Source organism: Diospyros lotus, chromosome 1 (assembly GCF_014633365.1).
Source record: "Diospyros lotus cultivar Yz01 chromosome 1, ASM1463336v1, whole genome shotgun sequence".
NCBI lineage: Eukaryota > Viridiplantae > Streptophyta > Magnoliopsida > Ericales > Ebenaceae > Diospyros > Diospyros lotus.
The window spans coordinates 23,789,678-23,811,082 of NC_068338.1; the positions used below are offsets into that span (position 1 = coordinate 23,789,678).

Genomic DNA, 21,405 nt, shown 5'->3' on the forward strand with positions numbered 1-21,405 from the left:
TTTCTAACAATTGGTTTCTCTCCGCCAATTGCAGAAACTCAGAGGTATATTCATTCACACTCTTCATTCCTTGTGCACATCTTTGATAAGTTTCAAACATATATTGTTCATAGTCAGGGGGCAAAAACCTACCTCTTAACAACTGCTTCATTCGTCTCCATGTCTGAACTGGCAGTCGGCCTTCCCTCAATCTCGTTTCTCTTAATCGCTCCCACCAAACAGATGCACCGCCTTTTAACCTGTAAGCCACTAACTTTACTTGTCGTTTATCTGGGATCTCCATGTATTCGAAAAAACGATCAACCTCAGTGATCCAATCCAGGAACCCCTCAATATTAAGATCTCCACTAAAGGTAGGAATATCAACTTTTAGTTTATACTCATCGTTGCCCCAGTGGTTGTGCTGATGCGCATTCCTCCTAACCCCTCTACCACCAGGGTTAGCTATTGCTCGACCAAAATCATCCTCTTCATCGCTATCTTCAATCACTGGTCTTCTAGGATTAACAAGGACATGATTAATGGGTGGTCTTCCCGCTCCGGCTTGATTCACCCCATTATTCAGGTTCCTGTCATCATCAACTCGTAGTAAGATGCCCAATTGGTTGCTATGTTGCTCCAATCGCTGTTGGATAGTACGAGTTACTTCCCGCTGTTCTTCGATTGCTCTCCAAACTGCGGACAACCCCTGATCACCGTCACGAGGTTGGTTGCTACCATTACCTTCAAGATTGGCCATTGAATTGGTTGATTAACCGCTCTGATACCACCTGACGCAGTGTGTAGCGCGTGTGTGAAAAAACACACCAAAATAAACCCTTGAAAGAGAAAAGTTCAATGGCCGAAGCTTGGCTTTCAAGAAGACGCAAAAACAAGACTGTTTTGCTAAGAAAACCCAAATAAGTTGCTGAAATTTGATTGATTAAAAGTTGATTACAAACTCTAAATCCTAGGCATATTTATAGTATTTAGCTAATCCAAATCCATCTAATATTTGGAAAACAAAATCCAACTAGAATCATAATAGAAATAAATCATAAATAAAAGTTAACTAGAATCCTAATAAAAATAAAATCCTAATCAAACATGAAGTAGAATTCTAAATCAAGTAGAAACATGAAATAGAATCCTAAATCAAGTAGAAATATAAAGTAGAATCCTAAATCAAGTAGAATTCTAAAACCTAAGAAGTATTAAAATAACATTATGGCACTACTATTTTGGTGATACTGTTCCGGTTTGGTTGGGTTGGCCTTGGGCCGAGTCTTGATTGGTGACCGCATCAATTTTCTTAATAGAAGGTAGACCCAAAAACATGCGGGTTGTACCTAAACAGGGCTTGACCTAACCATATTGACACATTTAGATTTATGTGAAAAAGGAAGAGAGGCAAAAAGAAAAAAATTGAATTTCATAGGGAAAAGAACTTCTAATATTTGTGAACTGTTGAAAGTAAAAATGATATTAAAAAAAGATAAAGTTAACCCTCCACCTCGCAGCTTAGACTTTTAGATTAAATGGTGATTAACAATTCAACATGAAATCAAAGCAAGCAAAGGTCATGAGTTCAAACCTCATTACTGACCCAATATTTAAATTACTGCACGTATTTAGACCAGTTATGTAATGAAATCTGGCCACATGTGAGAGGTCGTGTCGAAAGTAAAAATGATAATATAAAAGATAAAATTAACCCTCTATCTAACAATTTAAGCTTTTAAATCAGATGGTGGTTAACAATTCAACATAAACAAAATCATGACCAAATGTATATTAAAAACAACAAAATAAAGCCATGAAGAATTTAATAAATGGTAGTTTTGAGTTATGGTCTAAAAGAACTGGGGAAAAAATAATAGAATGGTTTCTTTTAGTAAACCAACCACAACAAGCTATTTTCAAGACACTTCTCACAATTTAGTGATATAAAGTACAAGGGGAAACAAAAGCCAACTCTGGAAGAATATTAAACAAGATAAGGAGAGTTGAAACTTGTTTTAAGTCTTTGAAAACAAAAATAAATAAGTAAATAAACAAACAAAATGAAGATGCAGCAATATAGACACATCAAGTAAATTATCCTCCTTCCCTAAAACTGTAGAAAAATCAGTTCATAAGGTGACTCAACCTTTGAGCTTCTCTTGATATGTGATTAGGAAAGACAATCAACAAACTAATTGACTTCTTGTTGCCATAATCCCCCAGAATGTTGACGAGAAGCCAAAAAATTGAAAAAAGACTAACACCTTACAATAACTTCCACTATGAAAAAACCACTCATGGGAAAATCTAAGAACAGTTTTCAAATTCTTCAAAGATTTTTCTTAATCCCCATGAAACCCTCTGATAATTCATCTGTACAATCTGAATAAAATTTCTTGGAAAACTTATATAGGAAATTCACTACCTATTCATCCACCATAAACATATCTGCACTACCACAGCCCATTTTTATAAAGTTGAAGATAGTCTATCCCATTACAATGCTTTGGTAACCCACTCAGATCTCCAGATATAAGAAGTTCTAAACAGAGCTAAAAGTAACTTGGGTGGGTTTGTAGAAAGAATTGCAAAATTCCCTTGTAGGATTGTTAAAAATGACTGCCAATTGTAAGTTTGAGCAAGTACCTTCAGGTGCTTGCGCATTTTTCTCCTTCAAACATCCCGACAAACAGAGATCAGAAAGATAATCCTATATATCTGAAGAAGCTTAAGCCCACAATTATGAAACATTGCACAAATCTCATGGCCTGGTATTTGAATTCCCACAATCAGATATATTGAGCCCAAATATGATTAGCTAGTTCTCCAAAAGAAAACAATGGTCCAGGTTTCCACATGCTACAAAGAAAAACATCAAACCAACTGAAAACTAACCAAGAAAATTTTCACTCGCGAGGGAAAGGAAAGGGTTTTATAAATAAAGCAGAAAAACTTGTAGTAAATGAATTGAGAAGGTGTGAAAATGTTTGGAAACAGAAGCCGAAGTTTATGAAAATGTGTATACAACCTCAGCAAATTGAATGTGTTCTAAGGCATATACATTCTCTTAAATAAATAAGACTTGCAAATAAATATTTTCAGAAGCCAATTCAAAACACATTAAATAAACGTCAAATAAATTATATTACAAAAACCAAAAGTACTTGCAATTTCAAACATAAATAAGTTTTGAACTAAAAAAGTTTAGAAAGACAATAATAATTATGGTGTAAATTGTCAACAACTATTGCAACATTCCCAATGTGTGGGAGGCTCTTAGTAATAGATGGTTAATTCTTTCCTAAACATTAAGAACAAGCTTCAATAACATGCAATAAACACAAAAAATTGTAGTTAAAAGTTGTTCTTGGTTAGTCATAAAATAGTAGTCACAAAAAAAAAAAATCTTCAGTTGTAAGTATTATGCCTTAATAATGAATGAAATAAAAATGAAAGATAGAAAATGCTGCAAAATTTATCTCCATCCATTTTATATATCTACTCTACCTTTACATTTCCTCAAACTTCCTATATGCATATTACAGTTTTTGAAAAGATAGATAGATTAGAATGATTCTTATTATTGAAAAGATAGATAAAAATTATTGTTGTTAGATACTACTCATATTGTTGAAACAAGGAACTGTTTCAAGAGTTTCCTATTGTCTTGGTGAGTTTCTGTGTGTTTTTTTATGTTTCAATAAAAAATTGGCATTTCAGTTTTCCGGTAAAGCTTTGTATCATTCTCTTTGGAAGTTCATTTCAATTTTCCAATGAAGTTCCATGTAATTTTCTTAGAAAGTGGAAAATTTTCATCCATTTCAATGGAAGCAAAAAAAAAAAAATTGTTCCTTGAATATGAGATTCACTCAGTCTTGCAGGTTGTATTTTAGCAAGATCATGCATATACATGAGAAGAACATCTTTTCCGTTACTTGCATTTGTAAAGCTACCCATAGTGTTAAGTGAAACTTTGACAATTCACATTGTTAAATGAAACACATGTAATTTCCAAATTGATGAGGTGAATTATCCCAGCCATAGTGGTGAATTCCAGACTGGTGAATTCCAGATTAGTTCATTGGTTTACAAGGATTACACAATCTACATTTAGAAAGATGATTGCCAACTACATTTGCTAGATCAACCACTAGTTCTAATAACCATTTTAATTCTAAAACATGTCTAGATTCTTAGAAATCAAGGGACAAGTCTTAATGGTGTACAAATTCATTTAAGGATGAGTCACCATCCTTCTATACATTTTAACATCTGAAAGAGTTGGGCACGCTCTTAGGGACATTGGAATTACCAATCTGAATATGGTTGTCACACTTGTGCAATCCATTTTGATAGTTACTACAACATAGAATGACTTGCTAAAAAGTTTACTAAATGAATGTATTTATATGGGTAATGCTAACTATTGCCGTTAGGGCAATGGTCAAGAAGGATTAAATTCACTTTTTTTAAGATAATGCATATTTATTATACCTTGTTTTTAGGTCTATAAATTTCTTATTGGTGTTTGCTAAAAGAAATGCATTTATTATAATAAAACCAAGCAATAAAACATGTCAGCCTAAAAACAAGGGATAATAAGTATGCATTGTATGAAAAATAAGTGCATCTAATGCTTGGGCAATGGTTAGCATTACCATATCTATATGTATATATATATATATATATCAAACTCAAACTGTTTAAAAAATAAATTTTAGTAGTGGTTATTGTTAATGGATTGTTTACAAATAGATGAAGATATAAATAAATAAGAGTGATAGGTTTAATATGAGTAATAGTATGAGGGGACTTGGTTTTCCAATAAACAGTAAGAAAAGGTCTTGTTGTAATTTTCACTCCAAAGTGGAGTTACCAAATGTTTTCAGTAGAGTTGATTAAAAGTTTACTAATTCTCTCATTCATCAGAGCTTGATGAGCAAATAGAAATAATTAATGAGTGGCTTGGATTTGGGGAGCCTAGACGTCCCATTCTTGCACTTGAAAACACTAGCTTGGACTAGTCCATGCCTATAAGGGATTGGATTTGAATATTATATATATAAGCAAGGATAACTAGCAATAGGAAGGATTCAGTCCATAGTTATTTTGGGTTTTCCAAATTATGGAGAAAGAAAAGAGGATCTCACTATCCTAAAAATCTTTGTGCATAGATATTGAGAGTGAAGATCTTTAAGTCCCTAAGTCAATCCAATTTAGAACTCATCCAAGAATTCAAAAGGTTCATAAGGATCAAAATATTTCTTCAAAAACACATCAAGAACTCGAAGGATTTAGGTGGGAATTCAATAAGGTATCAGGTACTTTCAAGAAGGCTAGAGAACTTCATAAATGCATCAAAATAAGTAGCAATTTGCTCTAGGAAATGATCCAAACCAACAAAAGGGATACTAATCTTCTTACAACAAAATTGCTAATCATCTGGGATCAATTCTGGAATTGTTTTTAAAAATATGCTTTGGCAATAGTTTTGAAAACCAAAAAATAAAAAATATAAATATAAAGATGAATCGGGCAAACAAACAGTTCAAAAAATCTGTTTGAAAGACAACTACTATCAAATAGGTGGGTGAAATTTTATGATGTATGGCTATAATCCATTATGTTCTATAATTTGGAATCTACGAAATGAATAATATTAAATGAAGATGTTGGGAGTGTTTGAGAACTTGACATGATTTCTGTGAGATTCAGCCACTCTTTGGATCGAAACTAATAATAATAATAGTTGAACCATTGTAATTCAGAGGAACCATTTGGTCTTGAAGTTGAGATTACTGAACTCGAGCACATTTAAGTCTAGACATTACTGGAGTAAGAAACAAACCATGCCATTGTAGCCCTGTGGCAGAACCATTTATTTTACGTTTATCTGTTGTAAGTAGAAAAGAAATGTCAAACAAAAAATAAAGGCAAGGTTGTCAAAGGAATGCATATGAGAACCATTTAACAACAATAAATGGACCCCAATAAAGAAGATTACATCAGCAGCAATAACATGCTGGGAAGCAGGAGCCCCTGGTTTATCTCTCTAGCCTGGGGAAAATTCAGAGTTTGGCACAAGTGTGTGCAGATGCATACACTATGAGGGCTACCTAATCATAGATGAGAAGCCCTCACCAGAGTTATAAATAAAGGTGCCAAGGGTGAGGGAGCACATTAACCTGACAAATCAAATGAGGGAAAAGACAAGTGTCTCAAGAACATCCAACAGTAAGATCTCAGGAGAACCTCAGCCTGAGATGGCATATGCCATCTACTCAATTACAGATACATGTATCATTTCGACTACCAGACCTGAATGACTGGAAATAGTTCGTGTCCATAACTCTGAGCAGTTAGGATATCACATAGATGAACCAAGTTTAAGTCCCATACAAAAGGTTAATGCCATCAAAAAATTCATAGGACTATTAAATGAACAAAAAAATGTTAATTAATACATGTTCTTTGATAATCAGAACCTTTGTAATCCAAATGAAGATTTTGTGCCCTTTCCTGTTCATATTTACGTTTCCACTCAGCTGCCTCTGCTTGTGCAGATGCCTTCCCTTCCGCAGCTTGTCTCAGTGCTTTTGCAACAGCTAAACAAGAATTGGGGAAAAATAACAATACCATATAAAGAAAAATTCCAAGACAAGATTCAAAGATGTAACAAATATTGCATAAAGAGAGTGAAAGTTAAGAGGATTCAGAAAATAACTATACTTCTAATAGCCTCCGAGAAGTCTATAAGGTGATCCTCAATGCCCTGAACAAGAGGTTGCTGAATAATTTCCTGCACAGCTTTCTCAGAATTTAAGATTGATATTGCATTAGCAAAACCATTCTCCTGCTGGGAGACTCTTGCATTTCCCTGTTTCCAACAAACAATATCTTAGGCCTTACCAGGCACAAGCATGCAAAATTGTGAGGCAAGAAACAAGAACCAGAGCCTTGTCATTCATACTATTTTAAGGAAGTGGAAAACCACAACTTCTTGACAATATAAATAATTAGTGTTCGAAAACAAAAAAAAAAAATCCTAGGCACATCAGATGTGAGTGTAAAGCATGCCATTTGATATCTTGGGTGATAATTGTTCTCACAATACATGCATTCCATATGCGACAACAAAACCAAATATTATATACTCATATATTCACTGCAAGAAGTTGGCATGAGAAAGAGACTGGGTGGAGATTAAATATTATATCAGAAATTTATTAAAAGGATATTGTTGGGGGGGGGGGGGGGTGAACTTTTCAGAGTCCCAAAAGATCAAAATATTGATTTGCAAGCCAAAAGTCAAACATTTCAAAAGGTCTTCAAAAATGTTTTTTCTAAATAATACAATATTCAATCTAAGGCACAGTCACAGCTGAGAGGAACACAATCCATTTAGATCACTGGAGACAATTGACTCTTCTTTCAATTTAACTTTTCTACACCCCCTTGTGTACCCCTGTCCACCAGATACGATGCTGGGATATGTGTTCAATTCAATTCATAAGTTAGGAATTTTGTTCTTCCAATTCTTACTAATGTTTGAAAGAGAAAAGGCTCGCATTTTTTAGTAATGATAGAGAAAGAAGATTAACTCTCACATCGATGGGAGATAGAGATAGCTTTTTTTCTTTAAAATGAAATTTAATTTGAAGTTACATGTTGAAATATTATACAAAATGCATTTAGGTTCATGTTCAAGTAAAGGCGTTCAATGCTAAGATACATATCCTAATATCCTAAAGTTAACAATTTGGACACCGAGACATAACGTTTTCTAAATTTCTAATTACACGCAAACCCTCTTCCTTTCATCCATGTTCTACCATCTGCCCGTTTAGCAACAAATAAAGCAGAAATATACAAAGTTAAACTCTAATTCCTTTCAGAATATGAACAAGATATTGGATTCAAAATGGTTTCTTTGACAACTCTTAAATTTGGTAGACATTCATCCTACAACTTAAAGCTAGAAATTTCTAGATTTTTTAAAATTTTGGAATTAAAACTAGAAGAAAAGGCATTTTTCCAACACGGACAATACTAGTTTCTTTGTTTCCATCAATAATCAACTAAAATGTTTTCTTTTTTTTTTTTTTTCCTTTTTCGGCTGGGATATCTAACAAGCTCTCTTCATTCCATATTTCATTAACAATCTCCTAATCTCATGGTTAAGACTATGCACGGCTACAGTACCAAAGTTTTACATAAATCTACCTTGGCTTTCAACCCAAGAAATTGGCAACAAACCTCCTTATTTTAGCATAATCCGCAACGTTCAGAACACTATAACTCTTTCATGAACTCGAGAAATGAGTTCTCCAAATTTTCTCACAAATGTGGAATGTTGCATTACTACGCAATCAATTAAAACTTCAGGAATAAGTGACCAACAAGAAAGTTCTAACCTGTAGAAGTCTGTTTAATCAAAACCATACTCTAAACTGAAACAATTAATTTGACAACCCAAAAAGAAAAACAAGGAAACATATAATAGCCATTCAACAAAGGACTAAAATCCACAAATTCAAAAGAAATCCAAGACATACAAAGGGCAACAACTATCTGGGCAAGGGAATGGAACACATAATCACAGCCCAGTAATCAAAACCACCTAATCACTGAACAATTCGGTTTTTCATCAACCCATTCAACTCCTAATAACAAACCCATAAATGAAAGTGGAAGTTGCATACATTAGAATCGAGTTTGCCAGGAGCCATGGCTCTGTTTGAGACAGAGATCCCGATCAGAATCCCCACTGGGACCAAATGACAGAAATGAAATAAATGAAACAGTGGATTTGGTCGATTCCTAGTCCTCGATCGAGACGTGTCAATTTCTGAACAGAAACGTGGGATTTGGTCAATTCCTGCGGTCTGGTTTGGTGGAACTTCTGGTCAAACATGGACGCGTGCCATGTCTAATCCACTCTCCAGACCCAAGTGATTTTGTTTTATGCGTCCACTAGCCTCCTTACCTTCTTATTTTAAGGATAAATTGTAGTTTTATTTTTAATATTTTTAATTACAAGATATTAAAATCAAAATCAAAACTTACTAATTAAAATAAAAATCAAGCGACGCCCATCTAAATCGAATCTATATGGGTTTGATTAGATAATCTTAAAATCTATATAGGTTTATTTTGACTCGATCTTCTTTAACGATTGATTCTATTCTAATAAGAAATAAATGTGTTTTGGTTAATAAAAAATGAAAAGAGGCATGTTTTTTTTTTTTTTCTTTTGACTTTTTTTTTCTTTTTTTTTAATTTTATTTTTAGTTTTATATAATTTAATTAAAGATATTAAAAGTAAAATTTTGAATCAAAATTGACAATGTCAATTGTTAAAACAAACTGAGGGGATTTGCACGAAAACAATTGAAACCACGGGAACATACAAGGCTAATTTTAAAGTACAAGGGATGTTTTTGAAAATGTGTCAAATTATAGGGATGTGTATATAATTTATTTTAAAAGTAAATTTATTTTTTTTCTTATATATAATTGTTGAGATTTAAAATATTTGAATTTGAGTCTAAATTTAGAAGAGAATTGAATTCAAAATAAAAAAAAATTAAAATAACACAATTTAAAATCCCCTAAAAATGCTTTCGAATAGTGTGACCTTACTATTTAAAATTTTAAATTCATTGTTTAGATAAATTTTTATTGTTCCAAATACACCCTTATCTAGAGAGTAGATTTAGACCCAAAAAATTAAGTAGGATACTTTGAAATGTAAACAAATTAGGAATCTTTTGAATGGTATCATTTAAAATCTCTTTATTCAAATACAATTTTAGGATAAATTACATTCGCCACTTTTGATAGTTGACAAAAAGATAAACACTCATAATTTATCAAAAATAACAAAAGATAACTTGCTATTAAGAAAATGGTATAGATACCATCTTAAAATAACTTTCTAGTCATATCTTATGTGATTGCAACCATACTCATCATGTATGACATAGTCAAGAAAATTATTCAACTTTCAAATTTGATGATATAGTTCTATGTTTTAAAGGCAAATGATAGAAGGCTATCATATTTCTTTTTTTAAGACTTTGTTTATTTGGGAAAAAATATTGTTTCTACTTTTCTAAGTTTGGGATTAGGAAAATAAAAAAGTCAATAGAAAATATTTTCGAATCAACGAAAAAGCAATTGATAAAATGCTCCGCTCCTTTGTGAACTTGAAACAGATCGAGGCAACGAACAGCTTGCGACGACAGAGACAATAGGAGCAGCGATGGGGGAGACAACGACTGATGTTGCCGATAGGGGCGATTGCCGACGGGTAAAGGCGACGACGATGGCCGACGGTGGCGGCTGGAAGAGCTGAAAAAGAAAGAAGGAGGCAGAGGTTGAAGAAGATGGGGGAGGTTGAAAAAAAAGATTGGTCGCGAGAGGTGTAAATTTTGGTATTTGTTCTCTCCTGATCAAAAGAAAACGATCGGAGGCGGAATCGCAATGGCAAGGAACGGGCTTCAGTGACGAGTCCGTCCGAGGGGCGGCTGGCACCTAAGCACTCTGATGCTCAAGTGAGTAAGAGAACAAGGAAATGACAGTGTATCAGTAGGTCAGAAGTCAGAACATTCCTTGGATCTGAGAAGAGCTGGCTGATATAAGAGAATGAAACGTCCTCCTGCATGTATGCGTCGTGCATTTGCAGGTGATGGAACTGACTATCCGGCGCTAGTAAAAGTTCACAGGTGGTAGCATGGTGATGATGGAACCCTCATTAATATGGATGAGATCCACCATTAATGAGGATGGGATCTGAGATGGTCACGCAGATACATAGTAGGGATTGCAATGATGTCATGGCAGGCTGGCGCTAAGCTGATGTTGGGCCCAAATGGAGGACCAAAATTGGGCCCAAGAAGAGGGCCAAGATTGGGCACAATGAGAAGACTAAGATTGGGCCTAAGGAAATGGCTGAGATTGGGCCCGGACAGTCCACAGAGGTAAGGCCGAGACTGAGCCTAAGAAGAGGGTTGAGATTAGGCCCAGACGGTCTAGTATTGTTGGAGGGTGAAATGGTAATTCAATTGGTCAATTCTAAAAACTCCAAAGAACTTTTCTGCAAAAGCGGGTGGCTGATAACTTTCAGAAAAGACTATTGAATCTGTGTTTAAGCTATATGAATTTTACGCTAATAACATATCCAAACATATAAAAAAAAAGTTTGCTAACTTATAAGCTAAACTAACAATTATAAACGGTCAAATGGCATCGCCATACTAGTGGATAATGGCCCCGTTTGTTGCAGCTTAATTAGAGAAATTATAGTTTCTAACTTCTCAGATTATAGTTCTACCCTTTCTAAGAGCCAGTTTCTACCCATTCTAAAAGTTAGTAGAAACTATAAACTAGAATTTTACAAATTAAAACAAACACTACATTCTCACTTTTTGTAAAATAAAAACTAAAATTTACAATTTTTAAGTTACAATAAACAGGCCCAATATATACAACAGCTTTTTTTTTTCCCCACATTTTTGTTATATTTTTACCCATATTAATATACACACTAATCTATATATATATATATATATGTATTATACCCTATACAGTGTCGGCCCTGGGCATAGGCTGTCTAGGCAATCGCCTAGGGCCTTCTCCTCCCATTTCAAATCCAACAGAATAGTTAGGGGCCTTTTTGCATTCAACAGCTAAATTTAAATTTAAATTTAAATAATAGATAAAATCAGCAAGCAATAGATGAGAGAAAATGACATTTAATGCATATATGGCAGTGGATTGTGCATAGGACAGTGAGCTGAATGTATTGAAAGTTCCATACAAAATTTTAAATATTTGTATATAGTAAAAAAAACATAAGATCTCATGACAATGAGCTGAATGTTTTGAAGATCTCTGCGCATAGGCCAGTGAGCTGAATGTTTTGAAGGTTTCATAATTTCAAAATATGGCAGTGGCAATGGACTGTGCATAGGATAGTTAGGGTAATTTTGAATGTTTTTATATAGTAAATTTTTTTATCATATTTATTATGTATAATTTTATTTTTAAATATAAAATATTTATATAAAATTTCGCTTAGGAGCATGAGGTCTCAGAGCCGGCCCTGACCCCATAAGTCAACCTCCATCCGTGGTGCAATGATGCACCTGCAGCTCCCTGCCCCTTGCCCTCAATTTCCAACCCTACCACTCGATTCCAGAACTTTCTTATCTTTTCTAATAATATACATACATATATTTCCTTCACATTACCGCTCACCTATACAATTTAATAATGCTTTAATATATAATATTTTTTCAAATTATATAATACATATATATATATATGCAAGTGCACCTTGCATCTGGGCAGCCCCCTTTTGCCCTTTCCACTAGCTTCCAATTCCATTACCTTGCTAATATAGTATATAATATACTTACATAATCTAATATAAAATATAATATTTTTTATGAGACTTAATATATCCTAATATACAATATATAACATTTGTCTTTTCCTATATAATAATATAATATAATATATGGTCTCAATAAGAATACATACAAATGTTTCTAATACTTCTAATTTAATAATAATAGATACAACATTCTAGTATAGACTATTAGTATAATTTCTCCACTTATACCACATCATAATAATTTAAATTACGTTGTTTCTTAATATCGGGTACATTCATTCATATAACAATAACAAAATAAGCATTTCGATCACTAATTATATAAACATCGATAATATGTCTTAACCTTTTACCAGATCATTACAATAGATTTGATGATAAGAAACAAAAAATATTAAAATTTTCTAAGTACTAGCCAATTAATAGAAATGGTTTTTCAACAAAAAAATTAGGTTACAACTAAACAACAGAAAACAAATTTTAAGAAAATTCTATTTTCTCCAAACAAACAACGAAGCCAAAGATTTTCTAAGGGAGTAATGCTATTCATCTCAGGTAGAGATGAACAACAATTCATATGACAATCACATAATAGTGTTTGATTGAAAAAGATGAAAGAACACTCAACAAATTTTATTATAATATTAATCGAACACTGTCATATGATTACCACATGAATTGTTGTTCATCTCTACTAAAGATGAATATCATTATTTTTTCTAAAAATTAGAGCTTTCACACTGTCAGTCCTCTTATTAGTCAATCCTTCTTTGGTATTGGTTTTAAGGTAGTTAATCCTTCTTCCCCCATGGTCTCACCCTTACCTCCCTTCTTTAGTTTTTGACAATTCAATGCCTTTTTCTTTTTCTTTTTTTTCCTGACCTGTTTTCTTGCTTATCTATAAAACAACTAAAATTAAAGAATTGTCCATGAGATTAAGGGATCTTGTCGCTGATTTGTGATCACTTGCCACCTCCAAATTGATCATGAGAATAATGTAACCTCAAGCCCCATTTGGACCATTGAGGATCTTCTTGGTTTACTTCTGTAAGCACCCCTGTCCAGATATCCCTAATCACCCGGACTATTCGAACGAGAGTGTTTATGGGAGGAGAAAAAGAATGAACATAAAACAGAAACCACCCTGCCATGCATATATGAAAATAAGGACAGCGGAATCAAAGCAAAACACATGCATGCACTATGGGTACCCTGCTAACACAGCGGTCACATGAGAAATAAATAAACACAGACTCATGTGCCAATATACACGAGACTCGAAAAAGGACCTGGCACAGTAAAAATGATAGAATAAACCTTACTCAACCATCAGAGTTAACAGGGATTGACGGGTGTAATACCCTAAGTCATTATAAATAAATAGTATATTGACTTAATTAAATTGTGTTATATGATATGTAATTAAATTATTTAATTAAGATAGGATGATACCAGAAATAAAATAAGCATCTGACCCTAAAGAAATTATAGAATGTTAAGATAAATAATTATTTAGTGGTTACATGGGATTTTGTATGTATATATATTTAAGTATATATGTATAAAGCATGTATGTATATAATTTAGTATATATGTATGTACATATATAGCTATACATGTATGTATATAATTTAGTATGTATGTATATATGTAATATATGTATGTATATATATATATAAAAAAAAATCCAGAAAATCCGGATTTTGCAGAGCAGCGCGCGGCCAAAGCATGGTCGCGCCTGCGATCGGATCTCAGGGTAGGAGGGTCATTAAATGGCCGAAGTGATGTCGGAGTGGCCTCTAGGACGCATGATCGTCCATGATAGGACGAGTTGCGTCGGATTTGGGCTATAAATAGCCGCACCTGGACAACCCCATTTCATCCGAAAGTTGTCTTCTAATAGTAGTCGATTGGGGCAGTGTTGAGAGGTTTTGGGAGTAGGGTTTTGATCTTCGTCTCGTGGGCAACGTTTCTGTTAAGTTTGGTGACCAACGGAGCAGAGGAGAAGGCCAATCGAAGTTTCGCCGGAAACGCGCTACTCGCTGGAGCCGAGGGGTATTCGGCCGATTCGAGGTAAGTTCGATCTCATTTTTTTTATTAATTGTTGCTCCATTATGTTCGTAATAGCAAGATCTAGAGGATAGGAGGAGAAAAATTAAGATTCAAGGTCGGATCGTCGGCCGGCAGCGAGGAGGGCCGCCGGAGAAGACGATCGTGAGGGAGGGGGGTCAAGCGCGTGGGCGCACGCGCCCACAAGTGAGGCGAAGGCGCGTGGCCCACATGCGCCTGCCAGAAGAAATAATAATAAAAGAAAAGAAAAGAAAAATAAAAAATAAAAGAGATAAAATTTTGCAAAAAATTTATTAAATCTGGAATGTTGTTTATGATTTATTTTGTGAAGAATTTTCTGGAAATGCTAAATTTATTAATTATTTAAGTAGATTTTTTTATTATGAAAATAAAGAAAAATAAGATTTTAATTCAGAAAAATTCCAAAGAAATTTCAAAATGTTAGAAGTATTATTTAAGAAATATTAGTGAAGAGAAATTGAATAAAATGAAAGATTAGATAATTATTATGTAATAGTTATATATTTAGCTATTAGGAAATAAGGGAAAAATAGGAATTTAAGTTGAAAAATTCCATGAAAATTCCATAATGATAGAAATATTATATAAGGGATATTAGTGAAGATAAATTAGATTTTATGAAATACTAGATAATTTTTATGCAATTCTTGAAGAAATAAGATTTAGAAATAAAGAGAAATTATGGAAATTATGAAAAAAAAAATAGTAAAATGATATGCTAAAAAAATAAGTTTAATGTCTAGGAGTCTTTGAGGGCGAGAAGTAGCTGCTCGACACGATTTTCGAGACTGACACGTCTTTCGAGGTAACTTAATTGTAAATATACCGCTTTGAACTTAGTACAGTTATAAATGTTAATTTCGAGAATGCTTTTATCATATTGGCATGCTATGATGTGAAATCAACACGTAGACTGCATCAATGACATGATTATGAAATGCATAAATACACGTTGATACTGTTGATCACACGCATATGAGGCCGTAGGAAGTACGAACTAGCACCGTTGCCTTACCAAGACTGCGCCCATACACCCCGGCTTCGAAAGAGGTGGCCGCAAAAATGGTAGGTAGCATAAGGGGTGCAGTTGACACCTACGATGAAAAACATTGCATACACTCATGACATGGCATTATGTACCCTTACTTAGATGGTTCATCATCTAACATGGGTTCGCCCCTGGAACATTCAACGTTCCAGTTGGGACTTGCAGAGATGATTCCGAGATTGGTGATGAGTAGTGACACGAGACGTCAAGATGCGAGTAAATGTACCATGTTATATTGTAATATGGATAGTTTAAGAATTGTGTACATTGTATTATCGTCAAACGCTTATATGTTAACTTTGTAATAAATGCCATGTTCAGTTATTATTATATGCATTGCTATGAGCAGGTTCGATTCAGCTTCCGTTTGTATTTATTTTCTAGTGTAGATATCTCGTCTAGCACTAGATACGGTCTTAGGGAATTTCGGGATAATGTAATAACAAATATATATATATAGACCAGATTTCCTAAGGCATAACATGCCCGAGAAGGCGGACTGTTACAACGGGACTCCCTGTACACCATACCGACTCTGCCGCTAGAAGCTGACTCTCTTGCCCATAACCCACGCTGCGATTACCTGGAATGATGGAAAAACAAGATAAGTCGAGAGACTTAGCAAGCATAAGAAAAGAAAGGGTGAAGGCTACACAAAACCCGAAATCTCTCCCCAAAATAAACCCCCAAGCACACACAAGCCATGAGACGCTACAACACAATAGCATAGCATAATAAAAATACATACCGGTCCTTGGGGCCACATATGACACCTGGCACCCAAGTTCCATACCAACCTGTCGCTGCCCTGGATTGTAACAAATACCTCCAGCATTCCTGCGTGCGCCATCCCGGGTTGGTGCTCCCTCCACCCGTATGTCCGTGTCGGTACTCCCGACACCCGTCCATGTCGGTACTCTTAACACCCGAGCCAGAGGCTCCCTCGGAACGATACTCCCGTCCGAGAACTAATAACTACTGGTAACCATGCAATGCACATAATAATGCAATGGCATAGTGAGCATCAACGTGACACACCGGCGCCCATACATCCAGGTATCAGGCTATGCTCCGCCCACATAATAAACCACACGCGATGCATATGCCCGTGTCAAATGCAACCTAATCAAACTAGATTGTCCGTGTCGAAGCATACTCAAAAAATGAATACCCCAACATGCAACCCGCGCCCATATGCATATCAAATCATGAACAGTAATATAATAAATCTAAACGTGCAATAAATCACATACTGGTAGAGCTAGTCAGCAGTGCTCGGCACCGGTCAACGGCCAGTGACTAGGAGTGTCCACCCGACGGTCCACTTCAGGGCCGTACAATAGTTTACCCCAACATCACCAACAATCAACCCCTGCTCTATTGCTCGATAGCTCTAACCGAACCATAAATAAATCCGAGAAAAACTGTAAATAAACCCGCACGTCTAGAAACCTAGTCCCCAAGCTGGGTCAGCATCATTCCCAAATGAAGTGGGGGCGGTACAAACCCCCGTAGGTTCACAACAAATAAAACTCTAGAAGTTTCGGATTTAATTTAAATTAAACAATGAATAATCCTTAATAAATAATGCCAGACGCCGAATTAGAGTAAGAGAAATGATAAAATATGAGAAATCACGGGGTCTTTCACGGGAATTAAAGAACACGAGGAGAGGGTTACGAGCTTGCCTTTACACGGTGGTTTCTTATATTTCTTGCACTCTCGCTACGAAGTAAAACGTTTAATAGAGATTAAATAAAACCCGTGGCTCGCATTAATTAAATCTAGCCGTCTAAAATCCCACGTAGGCACACCGTAAATAAAATCCCAATAAATCCCATATTTATTTTAAATTAAATCATGCCCAAAAACATTCTTAATTCATATAATTTATACGCAAAATCGAACCAAATTAAGGGAAGACACCAAATGGAAAGAGATCGCAAGGGTAGAGGAGAACTTGTTTGAATTTAGCTATTTACAGCGTTTCCATGCTTGAACACCACTAAATTAATACACGTTGTAAAATAGAATAACTCCCAAAATTAACAAAATTAGGCCCAAAATAAAATTTCAACCATACAAAATAATTATTATATATTTATTTACTTATTTGATTAATTAAATCTCGATTAAACATAGTTTAATCTTTAATTTTTCTCCAAAAATTGGCCCTTGCGCGCACTGCTTCTTCTTCATTTCTTTCCTCAATTTCCTTTCTGTTCTGCACGCAAAATCAGCCCGAAATGGGCTTAAAACAGAAGCAAAATAAGCGACTAGTGGGAGGCCACGTGGCGACCGCTGAAGACATCACCGCCTAAGATGAAACGATGCCGTTTTGGGCGTCCTTGGCTTGAGGCTAGCTTGGGGGATGCAAGCTTTTGGGTTGCTTACATTTGTTATTACATTTGCTTCAAATGAATCTTGCTCCCTCTTCAATGTGGTGAAGCCTAATTAAGAATTTTCTATTTGTTGTATCCTCTTTGTATTTCTTTTTGTTCTTATTTACGTACTCTTATAGTTTTAGATGTTTATATTTTTAACCCTAGCTAGTTTGTTCTTTTCCCTACGATTTTCTGGTAGCCTCTTCAAAATTTTCCTCAACCAAGTTCTATCTTAATTAGTATACTTTCCCCATGGGGGCGGGGGCGGCTACCTTGTGTTATTCATTGTATAATTGCTTTTGGGGGAGGGGGGCTGGACCTTGTGTTGTTCTTGTGTTCTTGGATTCTCTCCTTGGTCCAATAGAAAAATTGGGGCAAATGATAATTTTAATTTAAAGTACATACATTGAATGAGATCAGGGCATGGATGTCACCTTTTAAATGCTTGATTTTATAACATTCAATATGCTAGCTATTTGCGTGTTACAATGGAACTTCTACTCTCTCTCTCTATATATAAGATATATTATTTTAAGAACGTGTACGTACATTGGCACACTAAGATCATAATTAATGACAATAAATTGGATATAGACATCTCTTTCCTAATGCTCATACCCGTTTGGTAATATATATTTAACCCTTCACCCACATATATATATTCATCATCTAGCTAGTATCGAATATTCATTATTGAGTATTCATTTATTAACTCAAATTTTCAATCAAAGTTTGGCATATATTCATGGAAATTAACATCCTTCACTAAGTGACTAAATTTGTTGGATACCTATACAATCTCATAATTAAAATAAACATCCTTAACTAATTAGATGTTATGTAGCTAATAATGCATTCTTGTTCAAGTATACTAGACTTAGTATGAACACGTAATTACAAGAAGAAATCATGTTCCAACTCCTTTTGCTCTATCTTAATATTTATTGAGGGATATATTTTTGGCCTTTTATAATTTGTGAAACTTACCATTATTAGCTACTTCGTTGTCTTAATTAATTAAGTCAATGTTCTAAGTTTATGAACCGTCATGTTATTATGTTGCGAGGAAATAATATTTTGGATGGATTCACTATCGCCACCATTGTCCAAAAAAAAAAAAAATAGAGAACGGAGAAGTATTAGGGAGAAAAAAACAAGGGCATTTTTGTAAATTACAAAAAATAAGTGGAATTAAATAAGGGTAGGTAAATTATAATAAAGTAAGATTTGTCACATTAGACAACTTCATTGTTATTTTTAAAATTTTAAAAATATAAACTATTTTTTTCTATTATTATGTTTGTTAAACCATATATATATGTATATATGTATGTATATTTATATTTAGAGACTAAACACATATTTTAGTCCTTGTAATTTGTATGTTTTTTTATTTTAGGTATTTAAATTTTTTGTTAGTTTAATTACATTACTGAACTATACAATTTTGAGTTAATTTTATATTTGAGAAATTTGTTGAGAACAGTAAATTTAAGAATTTAATTAAAATAATAAAAAATTTAAAGATACAATTAACTTAAAATTATAAGTTTAGGATTTAAGTTAAATATAAGTCAATTGATTTGAAAATGTAAATTTAGATATGTGTTTTGTAACGGTCCGCCTCCCGGAGCCCCTACCGCGGATAGAGGATCCGTGAGAGGATCATTATTAAAATGATATCGAACAATAACACAACTACACCTCATACACAACTCTTATTTAAATTATAATCTTTCTTTAATTATAACATCTCATAATCGTCTTTACAAAACCATTCATCACTTGGGCCCACTTAAGCTTACATAACATACAACAATCTAAAAAACGTAAACATTAACTTTAACAAATGCACGATGATATCCAGGATCTAGTTTCGGGAGAGCTCTGCACTTGCTACCTTGACATGACAGCCTGGATCCAAACCCCGTTGAACATACTTGCTATCTCAGGCGTTTCTCTTACCTGAAATGATGGAAATCAAACGTGAGTCGCAAGACTCAGTAAGCTCTAGAAAGAAAGGCTGAAAGGTACATACAAGACTCTTCCCATAACACTCCATGCAATTCATGCCAATGCAACGTCATGTCTGCCATGCCCAATACCTGCATTACTTCTTGATGCATAAACATATAATAAATTTCACATACACGATCATTGGGGCCCACATAAAACACACACTGGCACCCAAGTCCAACACACAAACCTGTTAGTAGTCTTTTATAAGCTACCTCCATACCATTTCCTTTACATATCTATTCCTATCGCTCACATCATAATCTGTTATCGTGGGTCTCACCCCAAGATCTTTATGTTGCCGTGGGTCTCACCCTAAGGTCTTATTGTTGTCGTAGGTCTCACCCCAAGATCTTTATGTCACTGTGGGTCTCACCCCAAGGTCTTATCATGGACCACGCCGCTGTGGGTCTCACCTTAAGGTCTTACCGCGGCCACGTTGTGGACCACGTCGCCGTGGATCTCACCCTAAAGTTTTACCGTGGCCACGTCCACCACCCATACTCAACACTTAAAATCGCACATTCTCACTATGCAGTGCAACAAATAGGAAATGCAATGGCTTTTGTAGCATAAACGTGATGACAAGACCCACATAAACCAAGCATCAGGCCATGCTACGCCCACATAGGAATACACACATGCAATATGCTCTAAATGCACCGGCTCATCTATGGAACCCAAGTTGGCTCTTGGACCGACCGGGTCATGCAAATGCTCACACACCCCGTCACACACAAAGCATGTCCCAACAGTGAATGCAACCCAAGCTCTATGTAGCACACACATCATGATATGCATAAACCAAGGCGAGAATCTGGCAGTACTAGCTCTTCTGGCCCGTCTAGCGCTTATCGTAACAGCCGATGACTGGCGCTCATACATCCAGCCATCAACTGCCACGACATACGGTCGATAGTCAGTGGTTTTGTACCCCATACCCTTAAGACACACATAACGATAACACTAAACTTTGTCACTTTAAGCTTATCACTTCACAAACTTTCTCCATGAAACCATAAACTCCATTATATCATTCTTATTCTCATCTCTTCTCATACATAGGAAGTTATCTCCATATTCATAATAAATTATTAACACAACCCTATTAAACCACAATCAACTTTTCTAAGAACCTAGCCCCTAATGGGTTCGGCGTCATTCCTAAGGGAAGCGGAGCGATACAAGGCTCCGTGACGGTCGAAATGAACGACACCATAATATCACTGTTTAACTCAAACCATTAACAATAAACTCATTAATAAAATATAAGTCATATGGTGGTTACCACGTGGATTATCATTATTAGTGCGTGGAACCGAGTCACGGTGAGAGAGGGAATAACATATGAGAAACTACGAAAACTTTCACGGGAAATAAAGAATATGAGTAGAGGGTTAGGAGCTTACCTGAAAACGGCTGATTTCAACCTCTCTTGTGCTCCCAATGCGAAGTAAAACGTTTCCTAACAAGTAATACAACCG

At 34.9% G+C, this 21,405-nt stretch overlaps 1 protein-coding gene across 1 annotated transcript in view; it reads right to left on the minus strand.

The window, feature by feature from the left end:
* LOC127799147 (NAD(H) kinase 1-like) overlaps positions 1-8,922 on the minus strand; it is a 45,882-nt gene extending 36,960 nt beyond the window's left edge. The window contains exons 1-3 of the mRNA XM_052332899.1: positions 8,685-8,922; positions 6,712-6,859; positions 6,468-6,587 (exon numbers count right to left, since the gene is read on the minus strand). Of these exons, the coding sequence (XP_052188859.1) occupies positions 6,468-6,587; positions 6,712-6,859; positions 8,685-8,711 (295 nt within the window). The 5' untranslated portion in view covers positions 8,712-8,922. The remainder of the gene's footprint in view (positions 1-6,467; positions 6,588-6,711; positions 6,860-8,684) is intronic.
* Positions 8,923-21,405: the final 12,483 nt, after the last annotated feature.